Source organism: Prionailurus bengalensis, chromosome C1, assembly GCF_016509475.1.
Source record: "Prionailurus bengalensis isolate Pbe53 chromosome C1, Fcat_Pben_1.1_paternal_pri, whole genome shotgun sequence".
NCBI lineage: Eukaryota > Metazoa > Chordata > Mammalia > Carnivora > Felidae > Prionailurus > Prionailurus bengalensis.
This window is the reverse complement of record NC_057345.1, coordinates 94,207,267-94,231,070: the sequence shown is the minus strand read 5'-3', so window position 1 is coordinate 94,231,070 and position 23,804 is coordinate 94,207,267. Positions and strand designations below refer to the sequence as shown.

Below are 23,804 nucleotides of genomic sequence, written 5' to 3'. Positions count from 1 at the left end.
CAGACGCAGAAAGACTAGTTTGTGCTATAGATATTTATTGAAGGCCCACTCTGTGCCAGGCATCGTGCTGGGTGTCAGGGACAGAATGACGGTCAAGAAAAACACAATTCCCTCTCTTACACAGCTTGGGGGCGGTGGGGGGTGGGGGAGAGAGGAAAGGATCTATGAAAGCAAAGGAAGCAGAAGTGGGAAAGAGATAGACTAGAGAAGACAGTAAAGCCAAGCCAGAGATCCATGCAGCAAGAGTGGGAGAGGCAGGCAGAGGCTGGAAGCGAACCGTGAGGGAGGGAGGCCCTGGTGGGGGAGGGCACAGGGAGGCCAGAGACCAGCTACTGGCTCTCATCCAGGGGCATCTGCCCACAGCTCATATTTTTCTGTCCAGTGACAGCTAAATGAAGAGAAAGCGAACTTTACAACCGCCCACTTCACACATAATGAATATGAATGGGTATCCCGGAGCCTGTTCCCTGGGATTATCTGTGAGCTGATGGTTTCTCCCACTGACTGGGCCATCCCAGCCGGCCTGTCCCCTGGCTGGGACACAGGCAGCCCTTCCACCTGCTTCCCATTAGCCGTCCTCCCGTCCTCCCCTCCTCCTCCACACCCTAGGCGTCTCACCCCTAAGACACAGTGCCCAGGTCTTCAGGCGCCCCTGCCCCCAGCCTCACTCCAAAGGTGACCTCAGCCCTCAGCCTAGGTCCCAGGTTTCCCCAAAGCCAGGTTGGGGCGATGCTCACCCCTTCTGGAAAAGGAAATGGTTAGTGGCCCCACCTGCAATCCCAAATTTAAGAGATGCTAGGCTCAGTGTCCCTTTGCTAGGGCTCCTCTGCCCCAGTGAGGCCCACCCAGAGAAGCCCTAAATCTTCATCCCGGCCAGGGCACAGACCCCAGGCCCAGAGTGGAGAGCCCTAGCTGCTAGCAGGCCCTTTAGTCCAGGTTTCTGGTCTCAGGCCGGCATGGGGAAATGCTTCTCATTAGAGGCATTCAATCTTCCTTCCCCACCTCCCCCCAAGCATTTACACATCAACCTGAATTACAACCCTGAAGTGCAGACCTTCTGCAGCCCCAGACAGGAACAGAGCCCAGCATTGCCAGAACTGGGCATTTCCTGTCTCAGGCAGAGGGAGCACATACCTCCCTCCCGCCCCAGGCTCATCCCAGCCATTTCAGCAGGGGCAATGAGCATAAAGTACCTGCTCTCAGAGCCCAGATGCCCGAGCCCCCTCCCTTCCCCATCGACAATGGCAGGCATCCCACCCAGGCTCTTCTCCAGGAGGGCACCGGCTGGGACCAGGGGGACCCATGTGGCCCTGCAGACGTCCTCCTCGGTGCCGACCACATTACTGCTCTCACTTGCTGTTGTAGCCATCTGTCCATCGACTGAGAGCTTGTCAAGGAAAGTGAGAGTGTGGTACTCTGTTTAGCTGGATGCCCAGGGCACCCGGAACAGGGCCTGGTCCAGAAGAGGCCTTCAAAGGATGACGGCAGAGTTGCTAGGTGAGTGGCTGACTTTGAAAGCCGCCTCTATCTAGAGCAGTGAGCTCAGGATGAGGGATATAAGGAGGCCTAAGACATGGTTCTGGTCCTCGAAGGGGGTTCTCCTTTCCAGGGGCCTCGGGAAATGGATGCAAATTCTCATCGGCTGGAGGGGGAAGGGCCATTAGCAGGACTAATAGCTGCCGTTAGTTAGCAGTGCTCTTCCTCATCAGCCAGGTATGTAGGTCTCTGTTACCGTGGTCTTATTCGTGACCACCGTGCTATTTTTACACTGATTTTTATAGATAAGCCAACTGAGGCTTGGAGCTGGAGGAGCTCAAGGCCCTTTAGTGTGTAAATGGGAGAGCCTGCAGCCTGATGCTGACCGTGCCAAGTGCCAAATGAATGGCACAGCTACTGCATCCCCGAGCAGGCAGTTCAGTAGGGGACAAACGGGAAGCCGGCCTCCTGGGAGAGAAGCCTAGCGGGTCTGGTGGGGCAGCCACACAAGTCCTCTGGGGCCCAGGAGAGAAAGACATTTAAGCTCAGGCTGAAAAGGAAAGTAGCAGCGACAGCCCCCAAATTACCTTGACAGGGGCACATGTGGGACATACCAGAGGCCGGGCCAAGGCCTCGCTGACGTTTGCTCAGAATCTTCTTGCCAAGGACTGTATCCGACTAAAGTGACTGAAAGAGCAAATAAATGCACTGGTGGTAGGTGCTTGGGAATAAAAATGATTCATTAGAGAAAGGGCACGGTGGAAGGGGTGGGGAACGGGGCATACACGCTTTGCAAACAGAGCCCTGGGTTGGCATCCAGGCTCTGGCTCTCGTTATTTTGTGACCTTGGGCAAGTTCTTTATCCTTTCTGTGCCAGTTTCTCATGTGCAAAATAAGCACTATAATGGTACTACTTTTCAGGGTTATTATAAGCAAGAAGCTATTACATATAAAGTGCTCAGAGTAGTGACCGGCACATAGTAAGCACTAAACATTTGCTAGCTCCTGTGTGGAAAATGAACTTTCAAGAGGCATCAATATTCGGCCTGGTACCTAACTGGCCCTCAGTAAGTGGTAACTCTTGATTAACAGGGGACAGTTCCCTCAGGTGATAAAGCCACGGGGTAACTCATCCCTCAGTGGATTGAAGGAGCACTGGACCTCGAGCCTGGTTGGCAATAATCAACATTTTATATAACTCAGCCATTTACAAAGGGTCTTCACATACCTTGCCCGTCTCAGGACCCATATGAGAAACGAAGCCAGAGATTGTGGGTGGCCACTTGCTCCAAAAGACATTTCTGTACAAAGCTTGGATTTGAAAGGCCAATCTACCACTAGCACATTCTGCAGCTGTGATAAGGCTCTTACTCTCCTAGGCCAGGCCCTGGGCCTACAGATGTGTGGATTCTCCCACGCACCTGGGCTTTATGGCCCTTGCAGCTTTGATATCCCGTGTTCTTTTCTGCACAAATTTTTATATAGACATTTATAGACCTTTGCAACCCAAGAGGAAAAAATGGCAACTCTGGTTAAGGGAAGCTTCAGAGGACAATGGGGAAATCAAAAAAGGGGAAGGAAGCAAAGCTGTCAGACAAGCTGGCTCAGTGAGCCAGGCTACCTGGTGGAGTATGAATGTGAAAATCTATCTTACCCAAACTAAAATCTCACGATGCATACTTCCTATTGGTCCTGGCATGAAAGAGCACAAAATGCATCACGCACACATGAATTGTGTCAAACTCCCTTGTCCTGTGCAAGTTGCTTAGGGGCAAAAAGTCGATCAGTCACAGGGAATTCCTACCTCAGAGGCTGTGTGACTTAGAAAAAATACAGTGCTCGCTTCCCCTCTGCTGCTCCTAACCACACTGGCACATCAGGCTTCTCTTGGAAGCCCAGCTTGGGGCCTGCACTGAGGCTCAGTCAAAACCCAGGCCAAGCAGGCACTGAACAGAAGAACCCATGGGAGGGAGATTTTCCCCAGAGTACATTTCCTATATAAGAGACTTAAGATCCCGTACACATGTCCTAAAGGTAAGACAAGGGACCTTTTAAGTCACTCTGGAAAGGAAACAGTACTTTCATAAGCATCAGAAACAAAGCCTCAAGATCAAACTAGGTGGAAGCAGACGTGCCCAGGATCGCAAGGCCAGGTGCAGGCTCCAAGGTCTGCAAACCAACACCTCCCGGAGATTGTCCTTGCCTCTTCCCCCAGCGAGGTGGGCTCCTGGGCCCTCGGACACACTCCTTCCCGTTGTGAGGCTGACTCCAGATGGTCTGCTTCCCCAGACTCTGGGCAAAGAAGTTTCCTCTCAGTCCCAACCACCTACCCTTGCGAGGGCCCAGAGCAGCCGACCTAGCCCCTCCCCCTCCCTAGCACTGAAACTGGTTTGGCTGAGGCCCCCTCAGGAGAGCGATCCGGAGATGCCTGGGGCTCCTACTGCAACTCTATCAAACACAGGGGTACAGGACAACTTATCACCTCAGCAGCCCAGAGCCCTGAACTGGGCTGGAACAATCCTAGATTGACTCTGGATAAATGCCAACTCCCCCAGTACCTCCCCCTCAGGTGGCAAAGGCAGGCAGCCTGGCAGGGAACAAGTGGGTGACCTATCAATGCTGGCAGGAAAACCCATTTTCTAGACTCATAGATACTCAGGGACCGTATTTCCTGCAGACAAAGCAATGGGGGTCATTTTTGCTTCCTTTTAATGTAAACAGAATACACAAACACGTTAAAAACCCCAACGTGACACAAGAGAATACACAGAGATTTATATATAGGTATTTACAGACCCCTGCAAGCCAAGAGGAAAAATGGCACCTCTGATTAAGGACAGCTTCCGTTCCTACCCCCCAACCCTGTCCAAAACCAAAGTACTGAGGCAGCTGTAGGAGCCTCTGCAATTGCCTTGGGACGAAAGCAGGAGGCTGGAGTGACATCAGAAACCCCCCAAAGCAAAACCAAAATTCCGACTTTCTGACCCTGGCCTAATGCTAAGCCCTCCTCCTCGGCCGGCTGAGACTCCAAGGATGTGTGTGTCTCAGGAAGAGCCTCAGTGTGGCCCCTGCAACTCAGATGCAATGGCTTCCCAGCCTATCTAGGCTTTTCCCAGCCTTGGGCTGACTGAGAAATGAGCCGCAACCGACCACGTCCAAGAGAAGAGGGTGGGGATGAGTGAAGAAGATAGGATCCCATGCAGAGAGCTCGCTGCTCTGAGCAGGACGCTGGGAATGAATGAAGGGCCAAATCTGACTCACCCACAAGCCCAGCGGGGCCTAGGGAGGGCACAGTGGGGCTGTGCTGCCACCTGGAGGGAGGTGGGAGCACTGCGGCAATGAACTGGGACAGCCCCTGGGGCCCCTCCAGATCACCCCTTCTTTCCTTTGCAGTCAGTCCCCTGCCCAGGAGCCTCACTGCAGCAGCTCCTCCCAGGAAATGGGCTTGGAGAAGACCTCCCTTTCTAACCAGAGGTCGTAGTTCATCTGGAAGTCCTCAGGGAGGTCCACCCGCTGGCCCAGGACACTCTGCAGGCAGTTGTCCACAGGTAGGAAGTCTGGGTTGCTATGGGCTCGGTCATACCGCCGGGCGTTGAAGCGTTCGATATTGGCACGGAGGGCGCATTCCTCTGCCTGGAAGTCCCAGGGCCGCGCATCAAGATCTGAGACAAAGCAGGAAGACACGTTCAGGGGCCAAGCCCTCATGGCAGCTCCCCCTGGGTTCACTAGAGCTTGGGGCCAGGCTGTGTCTGGCCTGAAATGTTGATGTCAACTGGGAGCCAGAGACCTCCAATCTCTATCCTCAGGAAGACTAACAGGGCTTTTTCCTTAGACACAAAGGAAACTCAGGTAAAAAGAGAAAAGCCAGATCTACAGGGAAAGGGGCCACACTGCAGTTTAGGGGGACCCAGCCAGGGAGAGCCATGGAATGACATACTTCTCTGAAAGTTACACTCTCCTGGCTCTCTGAGATCAATGGCAGGAAACTGCAGATTCCCTCATTTGCTCATTCCCTCAGTTCCCTGACCAGGGACTGGGGGCCACGCTGGGTCTACACAAATTCAGGGCATCGGGGTACAGATGTGGTCACCTGGACATGGGGCTGTGGGCTAGAATGGTATGGTGCGGCAGCACACTCAGGAAAGCCAGGGAAGAGCCACTCTGCCTGGAGGCTGAGGGAGCCCCCCAGATGGGAGGGACACATACAGATACCGAACAGTGAGGTGTATGAGGGAGGCTTCCTGCCAGGGGCAAGAAAAGTGGGGGACAACGTGGTTAATGTGCCAAGATCCCTGTGTGCGACAGAGGCTGGGCTGGAGAGAAGCTGGATCAGATTATGAAGGAGGGGAAGGGAGGCTGGGCAAGCCTCACATGCCTTAAGAGTGTGGCTCAAATTCTAAGGGAAATCAGAAGCTAACAAAGGATTTCACTCAGGGAGTTAGCCCCACAGGATATGCTTTTTAAAAAGATCACTGGGGCGGGGCACCTCGGTGGCTCAGTCAGTTGAACATCTGACTTCAGCTCAGGTCATGCATGACCTCACAGTTTGTGAGTTCAGGCCCTGCATGGGGCTCTGTGCTGACAGCTCGGAGCCTGGAGCCTGCTTGGGATTCTGTGTCTCCGTTTCTCTCTGCCCCTCCCCAACTCTTGCTCTGTCTCTCTCTGCCTCTCAAAAATAAAGAAAAAAAAATTTTTAAAGATCACTGGGGCACACTTTGAGGCACCGATGAAGAAACTGGGGGCAAGGAAGCCATCAGGCTCTGTGGGAATTTCAGTGGCCAGAACTAAAGCAGTTGTAGTGAGGAGAGAAAAGATGGGAGAGCGTCTTGTGCGAGTTTCTGGAAAAGGAACTAGTTCAGGGGGAGGAAGAGAGGACTGGGGGATGATCACAGGCACCAAGTCAAGGCAGCTTCTCAAAGTCCTTCCTGGAGCTCCTATCCTGAGGCCACAAAAGCAGGAACTAGATTCTTCGAGGTTCTGGAAAGCTGTCACCCCTACTCCACCCCCCCCACCCTCCCGGCCCGGCCCAGCTTGTGCCAGAGCCTTACCGTTGCCGTACGCCCAGTCGTCATTCAGCCGATGCCGCACCTTCTGGTAGATGGCGGACATGGTCTTCATGTTGCTCTTCCGCCACTGCCGTCCCAGATACTTGGTTTGCACCTTGAGCAGCTTCAGCACGTAGAGCTGCATCATGGCCTGTTTCACCTTCAAGGCCCGCTTCAAGATGGGGGCCGACTTGAACACCACTAGCATCTGGGAAGAGGCACGAGGACCAGGCTGAGGGCAGAGAAAAACTCCTGCACTATCACCTTCTAGGGTTAAGGGTAACGAACCATCCCAGTTTTCCCCAGACTGAGAGGGCTTCCCGGGCATGGACGCCCCACTGCCCAAATCACAGGTCATTGTGAAATCTGAGGAAAGCCATGAAGTCTCTCACTGTGTACGTTCCTATGTGCATGTATGTAAAATCTCCGAGGATTCATGGACCTCCCTACCCCAAAGGCGTCCTCAGACTCAAGGTTAAGGGAAACTCCTAGAACCCTGGTTGTGTTACTGATGGAGATTAAGAGAATATAGTAAAATCCCCTCTCTAAGTGTCGATTCGTTTCAGGCCATGACCGAGCCTCTTCTAGCTTCTAGTTCAACTCAGCAAGGGGCCAGGCATCAGCCATTAACATGCAAGGATGTGGCTACAGGAAGAGTCCAGTGAGAAGGGTATAGGGCAGCAGCAAGCCTGCTCCACGGACGTCCTGGGAGGGGACAGCACGAAGTGTGGCCCTCTGCCTTGAGCTCCGAGTTGCGTGCCTGCTGACTGTACTAGCTCACCATCGTCCTCGAATGCTTCCATTTTGTCAGCTTGTTCAAGATCCGAAGCAGATTGATGCAAGAAAACAGGTTCCTCCAGCAAAACTGGTTATTGTCACCTGCTTCCTGCAGGGAAAAGCCAGGAATGCCTGTAACTCTCACAGCTGCAGGGTGCTCAGTGGTTTCCAAGGCCCTCACACCTCTCTCGGAACTGCCAGCTCTCTCCTCGTCTATAGCAGCAGCCCTCTCCTCTCCTCAGCCCAGGGTACTTCCATCCCAGAGCTTGGCAGGGATAAGGGAGTCCCCTAGAATTTTTCTGCAGGAAACACGGAGCATGATTTGAGGGGGCTGTGCCATCAGCCTCCACACCCAGGGCACCCACACCCAGGCTCCCTCACAGCTGTGCCCCACAGAGATCCAGTGTGGGAGAGGGAAACCACTCGACCAGGTGAGCTCTGGGTCAGCAGCCCCTGAACACCACACTCCTGATGAACTACTCCCTGTATCCAAATCTTTCCACTCTGCAAGGTCCCTCCTCCGGCCCTTCTGTGCAATTACAGTGCTTTAAAAGCCAGCACCCAATGGGTGACCTCATCTGTGAGCCCCTCTATCTCTGTATCGGGGAGGCAGGCCCTCCAACACCCCCCTTACGCCAAAGGAACAGCGTGACTCACCAGACTCTCAGCAGTCAGTTCCGGCAGCTCATGTACCACGCAGTGAGGGTAATCCAGGACAGAGATGCTGCAGGGAGAAAGAGAAGCCGAGCGACCACCGTGAGCAAAGCTAGGGGCTGGAGAGACAGCTGGGACGTGGCTGGCTCCCGGCCTTCCTCCTTACTTGCTGGGAGTGGAAGCAGGACCGCCTAGCCTGCACTCCCCTCATTTCCCCAGCTAGAGGATGATGAAATCCCCGTTTCAAGAGAACTTATATGGTCCCTCTATGACCAGAGACCAGCCTGTCATCTGGTAAGGTTCAGAGAGACTGCTTTCCCAACAGCAATGAGTCTGGGGCTGGGGCAGAAGATTTCTCTAGGCAATTAATGTATGCCAAGCCCCTAAAGGAGACGGCATCTGGCCCACAGCTCACTCTGCGGTGCACCGTCAAATACAGCTGGTACCAGGCGACAGGGACAGGGGTAGAGTCAGCAGATGGGTCCTTATGGTGAACATGGCAGAGCTCCGCAGAGAACAGGAGGCCCGGCCAGTGTCCTCGAAGAAGCACACAACAGTGAGGGCCCAGGATGAGAACCCTCCCACCCAGGCACAGACTGAGTCACCTGTCACTAGACTAGCTGGACTCAGACCTGACACACTGGCATTCTCCACAGCAGAGACCATGACTCGTCCATCTTTGTGTCCTGACGTCTGGCAGAGTGCTGGCTTGTAGGTGCTGAATGAGCTCAGGAGAGGCCAGCCGGGCCTCTGGCCATCCCTACCCCTTCCTGATCCCTCATCCTTATCACCTGTTCTTGGCGGTGATGTAGGACATGATGTTTTGATTGAAGAACTTTAGGATCAAAGGGATGCAATTGGCAAACACCAGGTGCTGGGCCATGTATTCAAACTGAAACCAACAGAAAAAAATAAGCATGCCCTTTAGGACCTCACCCTCCTCCCTCCAGTGATAAAAGGCCTTAGTTGGAGGACTGGATCTTAAAACATTCATGCAGAGCTCAAGGGGGTTTGAAGGGCAAGGCCTCCGTTCTTCGCTGGAGGAGCAGCGCGGCCTGAGGCCCTGGCCCAGTGAACAGAAAGGAAGGCCCCGCAGGTACCTGGTAGACGTGGTTCAACTTAAAATGCTTGAGCAGCAACAGCAGGACAGCAGAAATGGCCTTAACAATGACCTCTTTGTGGCGGTTCACATCCACCCCCAGCTTCATGCTCTGCAACACGGTGGTGCTGGAAACACAATTTCCGGGTGAGCCACCAGCATGGGCAGCGCTACCCTTTGTGCACTCGCAGGAGAGATGGGATTCCTAAGCCTTCCCCAGGCAAAGCCTTCCACCTCACCACCCACCCTGTGGACATCTCTGCGATCAGGGCCAGGGCTCCTCCCACCCACCTCAACAAGCAATCCAGCTCAGCACAATTTGCTTCCTGGGGGGCCTCAAACATGTTCTTAGCCTATTGCCCTGCTTTTCCTCCCAAAATGAACTTCTTCTTTTCAAGATCTTCCTACACTTTTGCCATGAGATGAACTTAGGTTCCTCAAAGTGTATTCTGGGGAACGCTAGCACACTGAGATGTTTCAGGCTATGGAGAAAAAAGGGCTTTGGAGTCAGATAAATGGAAGAAGCACTGAGTTAAATCGGTTTCTTAATTCAGGACTTCTCACTGTAAATCTAAGAGGAGATTTAATATTTGACTCTGGGACCCTTCTTCCAAGGACCATCATGATGGCCTAGGGTTCTGGGACACTCCCTTTGGTAGTAGCCAATCCCTGCCTCCTCCCTCACGGGCTATCACTGCCAGACTCAAGAGGCCCAGCCCCCAAGCCCCCAGGGAGCCGGGCTCAGAGCTGGCACGCAGGAAGGAGGTCAGATCAAAGCCCAGGTCCTTCTCAAAGCAGAAAATGATCTTGTTTTGTACTCTTACATCAAAGCGATGAGGTCAGTGCCTCAGGGAAAAAGAACCCCTAAGGATTTCACTATCAGCCAGAGATATCCGCAAATACTCCACATGCCAAATCGCCAGCCAATAGGAAAGAATCCTACACCCAGCTCAGGTTCAGCTGCTGGCTGGTAAACTGTCCAGAGGCTAAACCTACAGGTCCTGGGTGTGTTGCTCAGACAGCTTTCGAGGGAAGGTTTCAGGAAATGTCGAACACAGCCTGATTCATTTTATAGAGGAGAAAACGACTTTTCCCTAGTTCACTCAGCGGCAAAGTCTACACTAGAATCCAGGCCAACCACACTAAGCCACTTCCCCAACCAGTAAAACCAAATATTTAATCCAATAGATACATTTTCTTTCTTCTAAGTCAGGAACACCCTAAACTTAACCTACAGAGAAGTTGAGCCAAAAAAAGAAAACAACCGAGCAAGAGTGGGACCGAGAGGAAACCGCTTCTCCTGGCTCCTCTACTTGGCGGCCCCTAGCCTGCTCCATTCACAGGAATACTACTCACGGCATCTCCTCAGGCAGGACGTCTGCTAAGATGTTGATTGAGTCTGTTTTGGCTTTCGAGGTGGGGGCGGCAGCCAGCAGGATCTTCAGCAGCGCGATCTGGGGAGCAGCAGACCGAAGGCCTGAGAAGTGGTCCTTCGGGAGGTGCTCGGGCGGGCGGCAGGAGGGGCTGACACCGGCAGGGCATCCTCTCAAGGCCAGTGTAGCGGGGAGGGCGGTCCCATGGCAGGTACTGATGGGCACCGGAGGGGTCCCAGACCCAGAGCACTCACGAAGAGGAGGCGACACCTCAAGAGCAGGAGCACTCACCATGTACTGGGGCAGGCTAGGAAGTAAGCCTTGGTAAAGGGTTTCCGCAGGTACCTGCTCCACTTCCTCTTCTCCCTTGTAACACAACAGGTACAAATACAAAACCCCAGTCCTGACTCTGCTCTCCTGAGCCAGCTTACTAGCTGGCTGGAGGAGAAATCTGTTAAGTATTGATGTAAATGATGATGTCGGTAACAATGGCAAACCTTGAAGAATACACATGCTACACGTGCCAGGCACCATACTTGTAATAACTCACTTCAACTTTACTGCAGCTCCATGGAGGAGGGACTATCATTATTCCCATTCTACAGGCAAGGAAACTAAAGCACAGAGAGATTTGGTAACTTGCCTAAGTTGCCACCTACTGAGTGGTGGAGCCGGGAGTCAGAGGCAGGTGACTGTGCTCTTGACCCCCACCCTAGACATACGCCAGCCCTGGTGTGGGAGCGAGACTGGGAGTTTTTTGAAGACGGGGCCTGGAGCAGCTCTGTAGTCTGGGCCCAGCAGTGCCTGGGAGCTGCTGGCAGTCCAGTGGCTGAAGAAGGCCTCAGACTCACCCCCGAGAGAGGAGAGCGAAGGTACTCCTCCTCCATCTGCGCCTGTACCTCTGCAATCGACGTGTACTTGTGCTGGAGAGAAAGAGGGAACGCCTCTCAGTCTCTGGCCAGAGCCCCGCACCCTGGCAAAGACCCCAGGCAACTTTCCTCAAACCCGAGCTTCTCAAAGAGGGCTAAGTCACCACAAAGATCCCTAACTCAAATCCTGAAATATTTTCTAAGTGGGCACATACTTAAAACCAGTCTAAAAGCACACATTAGACACAAACTAAGGGAAAGGGGTTTTTTCAGATAGCTATAAAGACAGAAGAAAAAACTATTAAAGGGAGAATCAAGTACTCAGGAGCAAGTATTCAAGTACTCAGAAGCTAGTACTCAAAAGCCTAGCCGCACAAGGCCCGCTTCGTACTACAAATCTCAAACACACACTTCAAAAACATACCGACATTCACACGCCGACACGTTGTCAGGGAAGACATCCTTTCCCCACTCCTGATGCCTCCTCCCATGTGGAGAGACATGTGTGTGTAAAAACTCCTGGCCTCCCTGCTTCTTCCCACACGCTCTTTCCTCACTTTGCTGACTGGCAGGTATGGGAGGAGGAATAGGACTTTCTGAGCCCAACCTCCTTCTCTCTTCTCTTTAGAAAAAAAAAAAAAGCCTGGGCTCTCTTCTGCTCCTCAACCAGGCTTAGCGTAGTTCCAGCCCTGCCTGGCCCTGGCTGCCTAATTCTGGAAGTAAAGCATTGGGATGCATATCATTACCATGTTCTTATGGCTCACTCTCCAGTAGCTCTATCAGCAGTAAAGCTGGTGTTTTGATCTCCATCTGCCCACTTCTCGATCTCAAATGCTTTAGAACTAAGGCTAGGAAAACTCAGGCCCCTTAAAACTCCAACTATCAAACATATCTTTTTTTTTTTTTTAATTTTTTTTAAATGTTTATTTATTATTGAGAGACAGAGAGAGACAGAGCATGAGCATGGGAGGGGCAGAGAGAGGCGGAGACACAGAATCCGAAGCAGGCTCCAGACTGAGCTGTCAGCACAGAGCCTGATGCGGGGTTGAACTCACAAACTGCGAGATCATGACCTGAGTCGAAGTTGGACGCTTAACCGACTGAGCCACCCAGGCGCCCCTCAAGTATATCTTTAATAACGGCCCAGTTAAGTCCCCAACAAGAACTCAGCTAAAATAAGTAAAACTTACAAAGAGCTGTGTTAAAGGTATGGCTGTGGTCCACCCATTCCCCCGCCCCAGGCTCCTTCAGGCAGACAACCATCTCAAAAGGTTTATCCCAACAGGCTGCTCTCACTTTACTCACTTGGGACCAAAGTAGGCCAAAAGTTCACCCAAGGCCACCTACCTGTTTCAGAGTCTTGATGCTTTCGTGGATTGGCCTGGGAAGCCCCACCACTGTGTTCGTGTCACTGCAGAATAAAGAAAGCCCTGTGTTGAGCCCGGACATCAACTCGCCTTGATCCACAAACACCAGAGGCCAGGAGAGTGCACTCCCGCTACCTTCCTTCAAAAGGAACTCAGATCACACTCACCTGCCTAGAGTGTAACCAATAAACTTGCTACGGCTGGACTCGAGGAACATCTCAATGTCTTTCTCTCTGCCAAAGAGAACAAAGTTTTTATTAAAAGTTATTTCAAGGTGTCATGGTTAATAAAACATAGAAGCTTCAGAAACTGCAAAGCCAGAAGAAAAGGTCTCCCACCTCTTTTTTTTTTTTAAGTTTTCATTTTTCAGAGAGAGAGACAGAACATGAGCAGGGGAGGGGCAGAGAGAGAGAGAGAGAGAGGGAGACACAGAATCCGAAGCAGGCTCCAGACTCTGAGCTGTCAGCACAGAGTCCGATGCAGGGCTTGAACCCATGAACCAAAAGATCATGACTTGAGCCGAAGTCAGACACTTAACCGACTGAGCCACCCAGGCGCCCCCACTGTTTTTCTTTTTAGTAAAAAAAAGAAAAAAGAAAATCTTCACACTGTCTTAATGTCCTTCATAACGTTGTTGGGTCAATAACCTGAAAGTGTATTATGTGTATGTAACCAGTTTACCTGTAAAATTAAGGTGACACATCAAACTTAAAGCACATGTCATTCAGATACCAATAACAAGTTTGTCAAAATAATTTCTCAAATATGTAAAGTTTTTACAACTGGATCTATACGCTTCTGATATTTTCATGAGTCCTGTTCTCCTGCCTCAGACAAGCAGCACATGTCACGTTTTCTGAAGACTTGCGTTGTAATCCCATCCACAGATCACTGAAAACTGGGGTTTCAGATGGAAAAAGTGACTTCTGCATTGCCCTTTCACATACTCACCTATTTCTTAAGTTGGTGACTTTTTAAACAGAAACCACTCATATCCAGGTACCTTCCCACCTGATTTATGCATACATATCTCAAACACCTTACCTAGGATTCTAAAGCTCTTCCTTAATCTTTAATTTTTCTGTTAAAAACCACATACAACCCCAGAGTGAGTGGAGATGGGTTCAGTTAAGAGTCCTTGTTCTCATTTTTCCCTATTCCCCCTTCATTAGTATGGCTAACCAAGAGCTAATTCTACTGATTCAAGAGCCGTACACGGGTCTCTCTGTCCAAGGCCGGCACCCTGAGGCCTCTAGGCCAACACAGGGTACTTTAAGAGAGCTTCATCCCAGAGCCAAGGTCAGCCTGGCCCTGCAGAGGACCTCGTGTGGTGACTCAGGCCTGGGGCAGGCTTAGGGGTGGAAGGCCTCTGGTTTCAAGAGCCAGGAGTGTTCCAGGTGTCTGAGGCTCACCTGACCTTGGGAGCCCACGGAAGCCCCTTTGGGCAGGTAAGCCTGTCAGTCTGAGGGTGCTGCAGTGGGGGAGGCATCACTTCATCCCGCTCAAGGGGGAATGTCTCCCCCTCCAGGCTGTTGTCATCGTCATTCTCCTCTTCCTCTTCTCGAGAGTCATCAGCCTTGTAAGGATCCCGCTCGTTGAAGGCATCCAAGTTGTCCTGTTTTATCAGTGCCTGAAAACAGAGGGAAGGGGAATCGGACAAGTGCCAAGCAAGGAACCATAAGAGGGCAAGGAGGCTAGACAAGCCATAACACACAAAGGTGGAAGGCAGAGCCAAGGGCAGTGGAAAAACCAGAGAGGAAGTCAAGGTTGGGCCCAGAGGACAAATCCTCTCTTGCCGCAGTGCCTCAAGAGTGCCATGTGGTGAGTGTCCACTCAGAGACACAGCGTCCCCCAGCCTGGAGGCCTTCATTTGGATTAGCTGCTCAGAGAGGACTTCCAACAACCCCGCTCACCCGGGGATCAGGCTGCCACGCGATGTGCCCCTTCAGACCCTCAGGAGTCACCGGGGACACCGGTCACCCTCACCTTGTGCTCCCGACGGCCCCGCTTCTGCTGCTGCTCAATCAGGTCTGAGGCAGACGCCGGCGGGGAGGCGGCCCTCATGTTGCGGATCACCTTGATGCTGTCCTCAGGCAGCGGGGGAAGGCCCAGGACGGTGCGCTTCTCGGCCTTCATGCTCTGCAGCTCCTCGAAGCCGCCCAGTGTGCACTGCATCGCGAACGAGGGGCGGGGCCAGGGTCACACATCTACAAATGGGTCCCTCAGCCCCACGTCAGGCTTGAAAGCATGCGTGACACCATGACCTGCATCAATCTCTGAACCAGGGACTAAACCCACTCACACGAGAATTCAGCGACACCAACGTGGGAGTGGAGAAAACAGACCAAGGGAAGGAGATATGCGGGCTGACTGAGCCAGCACACACAGGTTTAACTCTGCACGTAGGATATATACTCTTCGTGCCAAAAAAGCAAACTCAGGAGCCTATCCTTTCAGGTTTCTAGAAAAGCCTGTGACTCACATGCTTCCAAAGCTGTACCTACCAGTCTTTCAAATTCAAATTGGGAATACATCATTAGATACTCCAACATCCCCCTAGAAGCTAAAACCCCAGTGGTGTTCAGTTTTTGTCTCTGGCTTCAGCGAGGCTTTGTGAGGAACCAAGAGGATGTCTCACCAAAATATAATGTGCACACTACTCTAAAGAGATCCTAAACTCACGAGCCTGGCTCTGCAGAGTTGGCCTGCTCTGGAAAGAGGGAGGCGAGCCCCAGGGGGAGGAGGAGTCCCGACGGCAGCTCCACTCTCTGCTGAGGTCTCTCATCCAGGTGGGAAAGGCGGCGAGCTCGGCTGCTGACAATGGCCCCAAGCCGAGGGTGCTGGCCATTCTTTCCCTAGCCAGAAACAGGCTCCACACCACACCCCGAGGAAGACGGCGCTAGCCCAGGGCTTGCTCTTGCTTCCTTCAAGTGACCTCTGACTGAGGGGACCCAGTTACACCAGCTCTAATTCTGCCTCCAATCACTTTACTGACTCCAGGTTCAGTCAGAAGCAGCATGTCTGGCGGGGGGGAAGGTGTTTTATGACTCCAGGAGTCAGGGAGTCAACAATCTATTTTGACTCAAGGGCCAAGTCCTCTTTGCCTGCAGTGAGTCAAGCGTGCTATTTTGTTTTAAACCAAAGCAGTTAATTACATGTTAATTTATATAGAGATTTTCATACAATTCAACATTTAAAAGGATATACAGTGAAGTCTCTCTCCCACCCCAAGCCCTAGCAGCTGAGTTCCCCTTCAAGGGGGTACTCACCAACACTGTCTTCCAGAGAAGTAAGAGAACTTTCTTCATGGGGAAGTGAGGGGCATGACCGCTGCAAAATTTGGTCACCATCCCAAACAGCATGATGGCAAATGGTTCGTTGTTGTACAGGGGGGAACCTAGAGGCAACACAAAGTGATCAGGGCCACCAGCAGGAACAGGACCCTCCCACAGGCCAGCAGCCTCAGCTCCCAGGCACAGCCTCAAGACGCCAGGATCTCCAGGGCCCTACCCAGCTCAGCCCTGAAGGTCTGTCGCATGGTCCTCCACTCGGCCTTATCGCCCTCACACTCCTGGTGAACGGTCTCCACAATCAGGTACATGATGTTGAGCAGTACCCTGGGAACAAGAGCCAGTCATAATGGTGAAGAATGGGGAATCAAGGGGCGTCCTGGCTTCCTCACATTCCAGCTGACATGAGGAAAGCTCGTGCACAAAGGCTAGTTGGTGGCGGATGGCTGTGACACGGGGAGAACTGAGAGTCTCACAGGGCCCCTCTTGGTGTGCCCTTCTCACCCAAGAGCTAAGGTTACAACCAGATCTTACCCTGCTTTGTATTCTGGCACTGAGCTAAGTGCTCACTCAAAGCAGGTGCTTAATAAATAAATGGTTGCTGAAAGCATTAATATGAACAAGAACGGCCATAAGCATTTACTGCCCTAAGCTTCCTGGAGCAGGAAAAACACAAGAGTTGGGCACGAGCTGTGGAAGTAGCTGCCGGATCAGAAGCAGCGACGCAGGGTCAAGGCAACAAGAAGCAAGGGTTACCACACTGGCGCGGGAATCGGGAGCGAGCGGGCGGTGCCCCGACCACCGTGGGGAACACCACAAACAGCCAGTCTGAAAACTCCCAAACAGAGACAGATTCTAAGCCTCACGGAAATGGGAAGGTGATCTTACTGTTTAGCAGCCACTATTACTTCCCATGCGGCCACAAAACGCCACAAAGGAGGTGGGGGTCGAGCTACCCACAGAAGGCGGAGCCCAAGGAACCACGTCGTGTGTTTCACCAAACACAAAATACCACACCGCCAAGGTCTCGGCAGCAGCGCGGGCAGGAGGCCACCCCTCGCCACGGCTCTAGTAAGCAGCTTCACTCGACGTTTCCTTTAGGAGTCTCCTCCGAGCCCCACCTAGGGAGGGCCCTCAGCAGGGCCGCCACGGCCCACACTGAGTCAGCATGTGCAGAAGGAGTGCACACGTGGCGAGGACACCTGAGGATGCCCTCCTGCCCCTGCTCCGATCTCATCCTCGGGGAGCCCAGGCTCGCTGCCTGCTCACCTCAGGTCTGTGCTGTCAGCCAGGGAGATGGCCGGCTTCCTCACCGCACTGCTGCAGGCGGCACTGTTGCTGCAGGAGAGATTGGGGAGTCAGGCCCTCCTCCAGGAAGGAAGATGAAAAGTTCCCCTGACAAGTGCTGGGGAACAAAACGTTTTATCGTGTGTTACGACTGCCCAAGAGGCCACAGTTCAACGTGACCAGAACGGAGCTGGGACCGCCCCCCCACCCCGCCCCATGTGGCCCATTCGCCCTTCTCAAAAACAGTTGGTTCTGCAAGCTCTGTCCCCTCATCCCCTGCCTCCCCTTCCCTACTCAAGCTCCCCAGAACTCACTCTATCTCCATATTCAGAAGCTCCACCAAAGCATTGAACGTGCCCACCTCCAGGAGCAGAAAGATGTTGTAGCGCATCCAGGACTGCACCTCTGCCTCTGAGCTACACTCCCCAAAGGTGCCTGCGAACACGGGGCACAGCTGAGTCCCTCCCTGTATCCGACAAGGTGGTGCCGGGGTGCCTGGGGGCCCACTCGGTACCTTGGGCAACGTAGAGGATTGCTCGAGCCACCTTGAGTCTTTTCTCCCTGGCAGTGACTTCCAAGCCATCCAGGAGCCTCATGGCATGCGTACGGTGCTGGTTGGTGTCCAGCTCGGTCCATTTCTTGTCTGTTACTGCAGGGCAAGAGACCACTTACACGGGAGCCCAGAAAAATCCTCGCAATGGAATGGGTACAATGCTAACTTCCCGAATACAGGCCTGCCACAAGATCAGAAAACTCAGAAAGATAAGTTACTCTCTTACAGCAGCGTAAGGCCACACTGCTGCTCTATGCATCTGAGTTTTCAGACTGAAACACTGCTATTTTTGGTGCAATTTCAATCACATAAAAAGTTATTTCCCCCCAATACTCACACTCTGAAAAGCCACCACCAGAGCACCAGCAGGCCCACCCTGAAGGTCACATGTGGCTTTGAACAACCGTGGTTCAGCAGGTTTCTTAGGTCAGTCCAGGGTGACTCCAGTCACTCAGATGACTAAGAGAAACCCTGCGGCCCTCATGGTGCTGGGTCAAAGGAACCAAGAAGTGAGGGGAATCCTCTCACCATGGATCCGGAAGTCTTCCTCAAAGCATTTTCGATTCATCAGGAATTCCGGCCCTTCCGTGTAGCTGTAAAGCTCTGTCAAGAACAAAGCCCCATCAGCTCCATGTCCACGTTCTGTAGGGGCCTCATATGTAGCAGAGAACGTAAGGCATTTGCTTCTAAGCCCCATTCTGTCCCTCGGTCACAGTGACTCCGGGCCTGTCCAGTTACTAAGGGGGTCTTAGTGCTCTGACGGGCCCGACAGACAGAGTGCTGACTTCCCCTGTAGCAGATAATCAGAGTGCCAGTTACGGACAAATCCAGGCATTTCCAGTCCAGTGCACATCGATCCTGCCACGCCACAGGCTGACTGCCACCATGGACACGTGTCTCTCCAGTGGCTACTATGGAGCAGCTCAGGCTAGCTCACGTTACACATGAGTGGCAGCGACAGATGTGCACAGATGCAGGCACGCTTGTCGGCACGCCCCATGACCTGCCGCCCTAGGAGACACCACCGCCAGGCAGGCAGCGGATGGCCGAGGAGCATGACCATCTGTGATTGGGCCATGGTCAACCGACCTGACCGCACAGAGGTGCTTTACCAAAGTAAGGGGAAAGCCAAAGTTATGAGCTATACAAGACTTGAATCCCATAATTAACATGTTTTATCTATCTATCTATCTATCTATCTATCTATCTCATTACTAGGCTAGCCAAGGGGGAAAATGAACTCCAAAATGACATTCACTCTTAATTGTATTAAAGACCAATACGGGAAAAAACACCCCTAAATAACATGAAGGTCTATGCTTTACCTGAGAGCTCTGCAGCCCACTTGTCCGTGTCAGCATATTCAAACTCGAGATCTGGAGACTCGGAGTAGCCCTTTTCAGAAAAGGAGAGAGAGTAACGCAAAAGACCATTGTGAGTATTTTCCAAAGGAAGAAACACACATGCGTCCAGAGACACTGCTGGGTTACAAGACACCACCGCCTCCACTCCTTTGAGGTTTTATCACATTTCGCCTCCTGGGCTAGCTCAGGCCTCCCGATTAAGACCTTACACAGCACCTTCCACTTTTCCTTAGAGCGCTTACAACTGACCATTATATACCGGCACGTGTATTTGTTTTGTGTCTGCCCCTCCACGAGAGTGCAAGTTCCCTGAGAGCGAGAACTCTGTCCACCAGTCTGCTCACCAATGACTCCACAATGCCCAGCACACTACCTGGCCTGAATGAGGGCATGAATGAGGAGTTTATAGTCAAATAAATTCTCATTAGATGAATGAACACAAAGCTTCTATGTGTTCTGTGCAGTGAATGTACCATTCCACATGGTGCTAAGATTCCGGAAGCCTCGCTTCTTTCTGGCTAGTAGGCCATCAACAGCTCAGGACAAAATGCGTATTGACGCTCTCAGCTTTCCTGCGCTTCTCTCAAATTTCAGTGAGAACTGACAGACAGAGAAGGCAGCAGCCTAACAGAATGGTCTCCCTCCCACACACAGGAGAGAATCTGACAAAGACAATCTTTTCACTGACGGGGATAGGTGATCACTGAGGAGGAGAAACACCATCTGGGAAGCCTGGTGCTCGGAAATAGAAGAGGTGATGAACAGGTAGAGCCCGCAGGCTTAATTACAAGCTACTTGGGAAGACAAAGACCACCCACAAAGTGACATAACAAACCCACAGAAACTGAAAAAAAAAAAAAAAAGAACTCTACTCCATCAGAGGCAACAGAAGGTACACTTTCACAAGTTACTGAGCTTCAGTTTCTTCATTTATGGAATGGGAATGACAAAAATCTATCTTCAAGGTGTTTTTTTGTTTTTTTTTTAATGTTTATTTTTGAAGGAGACAGATAGAGCATGAGTCAGGGAGGGGCAGAGGGAGAGGGAGACACAGAGTCCAAAGCAGGCTCCAGGCTCTGAGCTGTTAGCACAGAGCCCGACGTGGGGCTCGAACCCACGAACCACGAGATCATGACCTGAGCCGAAGCCGGACGCTTAACTGACTGAGCCACCCAGGCGCCCCAGTCTTCAAAGTTTTTAAGACCGAATAAAAATTATGTAGCACACAGTGGGCGCTCATCAGGTGTCAGCCTCCCTGTCCTCCAGGCATTGCTCAGGCTCCCAGCCCACGGATTCCAGCTGTGCCCCAAAGAGCTGAGTACAGCACCAGGATCTCTAAGAAAACGAACTGAAACAGGCCTCTCAGCCTGAACGTGTTCACTGACTGGCCTTTCATGTGTTTAGTCTCTACGGAAATTAAAGGGTAGAAAGAGACATTTAAATGCATCGAAGGGTATTTATCTGATCATTTGTGGCTACTTAGGAAAATTTATCACTAGTTTTATTTATTTATTTTTATTTTTGAGAGTGAGCAAGGGAGAGGGGCAGAGAGAGAGAAAGAAAGAGAATCTTAAGCAGGCTCCACACTCACCATGGAGCCGGACATGGGGCTCAATCCCACAACCCTGGGATCATGACCTGAGCCAAAACCAAGAGTCATTGCTCAACCAACAGTCACCCAGGCACCTCCACGGCTAGTTTTAAACTAAAACTCCTCTTCTTGGGACGCCTGGGTGGCTCTGTCGGTTAAGCGTCGACTTGGGCTCAGGTCATGATCTCGCGGTTCTTGAGTTCGAGCCTGGCTTCAGGCTCTGTGCTGACAGCTCAGAGCCTGGAGCCTGCTTCCGATTCTGTGTCTCCCTCTCTCTCTGATCCTTCCCCATTCGTGTTCTGTCTCTCAAAAATAAACAAACATTAAACTAAAACTCCTCTTCTGATGAAGGCAGGTTCACCCCCACCACTTTCATAATCCTCTATCACCCCACAATGCAAAGGCTTCTAAAAAGTCAGATTCATTGCTTTTTCAAATAATTCGCTTCAAACTTAAAGTACCTCTATTTTGGACTTGGCAAATTCTGACACGTTTTACCAGAGGTTTGCACTCGCCAACAAAATACAAAAGCTTGAGAGGAACTGATCTCACCTATCTAAAGATGGTATCCTCCGCCTATGGTAGGACCTAGGACACTGCGCTTGGACAAGGAGGAATTAATTCCCCATCATTAATAAGCGCCTCACTGCTGACCAGCCCCTGAGTTATCTCAAGTGGAGACCTCACGGTAAAAACTCTGGGAACGTGCTGATTAAGAAGCCCTAAAGTGCTGTGACGCGTGTGTCTTCATTCATGAAATCTACAATGGGAGGCAGTGGGAGGAATTCTTTAACTCCGGGTGAAGTGACTAGTCAGCTCCAGACTACGGTGTCTCCGGAACCAGAGGAACAGCCCACTAGCAAGAGAGGGAATGCCGAGCCCTAATGCATGTTTACAATGTATATTTATGACTGTTAACAGTTCAGCATCGGACGCATCAGGCACTGTCTAACTAGGGCCAGGACCTGTACTAGCTAAGGTCAGAGTGAATAGGCAATGTTACCCCCTCCTACACTCGAAAACGCCGGGCGCTTAGTACCATTAGTGATAATTGGCTCCGTCCGGTTTTGAGCTCCCTTCCCAGCCCACACACGCCGCCCACCGCGCGCTGCAAAGCCCACAGGTCCAGCGGACAGAGATGATTAGGGGTCAGGATGCAGCCGCCCGCCCCCTGGAGCGCACGCAGACCCCTGACTCCTCATCTCCGAACTGGGACCGGGAGCGGCTTCCCCAGGGGCTGGGGCCCCGAGGCCGCACCCTCAGCCCCCGCCCCAGAGGAACAAACGAGCACTCGCCGGCTTCGGGAGGTTCTCCCGAGCGGCGGAGCTCGGGGATGGGACCCCGGCTTCACGCCCCCGGCTCCGGGGGTGCCAGCCTTGCTTCCTGCTCCTTTCTCTGTAAAATGACACCTCCTCCGCCGGGCCATGTCCAACCCTCTGGGAAGCCCAGCTGGAACCCGAAAGCAGCCCCGGGCCCCTCGCAACCGCCCGCCGGGTGCCGTCCTCGCCCCCCGAAGCTCCTGACCTCCGAGTCTTTGCGCTGGTTGCGGTTGAACTCCCGGGCTTTGCCCCCGGGCAGGAGGCCTCCGCCGGCCCGCGGGGCTCCGGGTGGAGGCTGCGCGGTTGCGGGTGGCGGAGGTGGTGGCGGCTGCGGCTGTTTGTTGTTCATGATCAGCGGGCCGGGGCCGCCGGCTGCCGGCTCCATCTTGGCTGCTCCACACCCCCGGCTCAATTCACGGACTGTAGGCGTGCTACAACTCTCGCGTGATTTCCCCCAGGAACCTTCCCCGATCGCCATATTAAGTGTGGCGGCAAGTGCTGGAAGCCATCTTGGCTGCCCAACATCTCGCGAGATTGCCTCTGCCGCGACTCTTCTCTCTCTCCAGTCTTTTTGGTTCTCACCTCTTTCATTCCTGGTTTAGGTGCAGTTTAATCTGTGAGTACTCCCGTAGCTCCCTCGGTCAGTTTAGTTGCCCCTGCCGTTCTTTAACATAGCTTTGCACTTGTCACTGCTATAGCTCTGTTCCAAACGTTAGGAGATATAATAGTGAACAAAATGGACACGATCCCAGTTTTCACGGAGTTTACATTCACTTGGGGGAAATACGGGGAACAAATGAATAAATCAGTAAAACAGATTTGTGATAAACATGCATTCATCATCATTCAATAAACACTAAATGCTTCCTGCACTTTCAGGCAGTGCTATAGAATGGGGAACAAATCAAGTTCCTGCTCGAATGGCACGTAACTTAGTACCTAGTGGGAGAGGTAAACAATGAGCACACCAATACGACATTAGAGAAGTAAGTGCTGAGAAGAAACAAAAAGAGGTGTAACAGATTAGGAAGTGGCAGTGATGATGGGACGCATGGCTATATTAGGTTGGATGCCCAGGGAAAACAAGCCTGAGGGTGTGATTTTAAATGAGTTCTGAAGAAGCGCCATGGAGACAATTCAAGTGGAGGGACCGGCCAGCTACAGAGCCCCTGAGGTCAGTGTGGCAGGTGAGGGGATTAGGGAGAGGATAGGAGGAGATGAGGGCCAGATACATGCAGAGCCATGAAGGACATGAAAATTTTTTGAATTTTATTGTAAGTGAAAAGGAAAACCATCAGAGGATGTCAAACACGGAGGTGTATGGTCTGATGTTTAAAAGACCAGTCTGGCTGCTTTTTTGGAGAAGGGATTAGAGAGTTGAGAGTGGATGAGGGTAAGCAGATTAGGAGATTATATAGATGAAAATGGGTAGGAGATTATATAGATGAAAATGATGGTGCTTGCACCAGAGTAGTTATGATATTTCTACATTGTGTGGGTAGATTGGACAGGATTTAGTGAAAGGCTGGAATCCTATCAGCAGGATACAGAGGAATAAAGGATGGGTCCTAGATTTTTGGTTTGAGAAACTAGGTGAGTGGTTGTATTGCTTATTAAAATAGGGAAGTCTGGGAGAAAGAAAAACAGGTTTAGGAGGAAGATCAAGATTTCAGTTTTGGACATGTCACATTTGAGATGCCCATTAAACATCTTAGAGGTGATGTGTCATAATTACCTGTT

General features: G+C 52.0%; 1 protein-coding gene across 1 annotated transcript; it reads right to left on the bottom strand.

Annotated features, from left to right (window-relative positions):
* Positions 1-4,168: 4,168 nt before the first annotated feature.
* STRIP1 (striatin interacting protein 1) lies at positions 4,169-22,483 on the bottom strand. Its single transcript, XM_043575802.1, has 21 exons — positions 22,270-22,483; positions 19,116-19,185; positions 18,319-18,393; positions 17,752-17,886; positions 17,552-17,672; positions 17,220-17,288; positions 16,171-16,277; positions 15,930-16,057; positions 14,647-14,829; positions 14,073-14,290; positions 12,828-12,893; positions 12,641-12,704; positions 11,276-11,347; positions 10,716-10,790; positions 10,408-10,505; positions 9,053-9,179; positions 8,744-8,844; positions 7,956-8,022; positions 7,303-7,407; positions 6,525-6,729; positions 4,169-5,138 (listed from the first exon to the last, which is right to left on the bottom strand). Exons 1-21 carry the CDS (start codon positions 22,447-22,449, stop codon positions 4,891-4,893), a joined length of 2,514 nt encoding a protein of 837 aa, XP_043431737.1. The 5' UTR covers positions 22,450-22,483; the 3' UTR covers positions 4,169-4,890.
* Between the last annotated feature and the right edge of the window lie 1,321 nt (positions 22,484-23,804).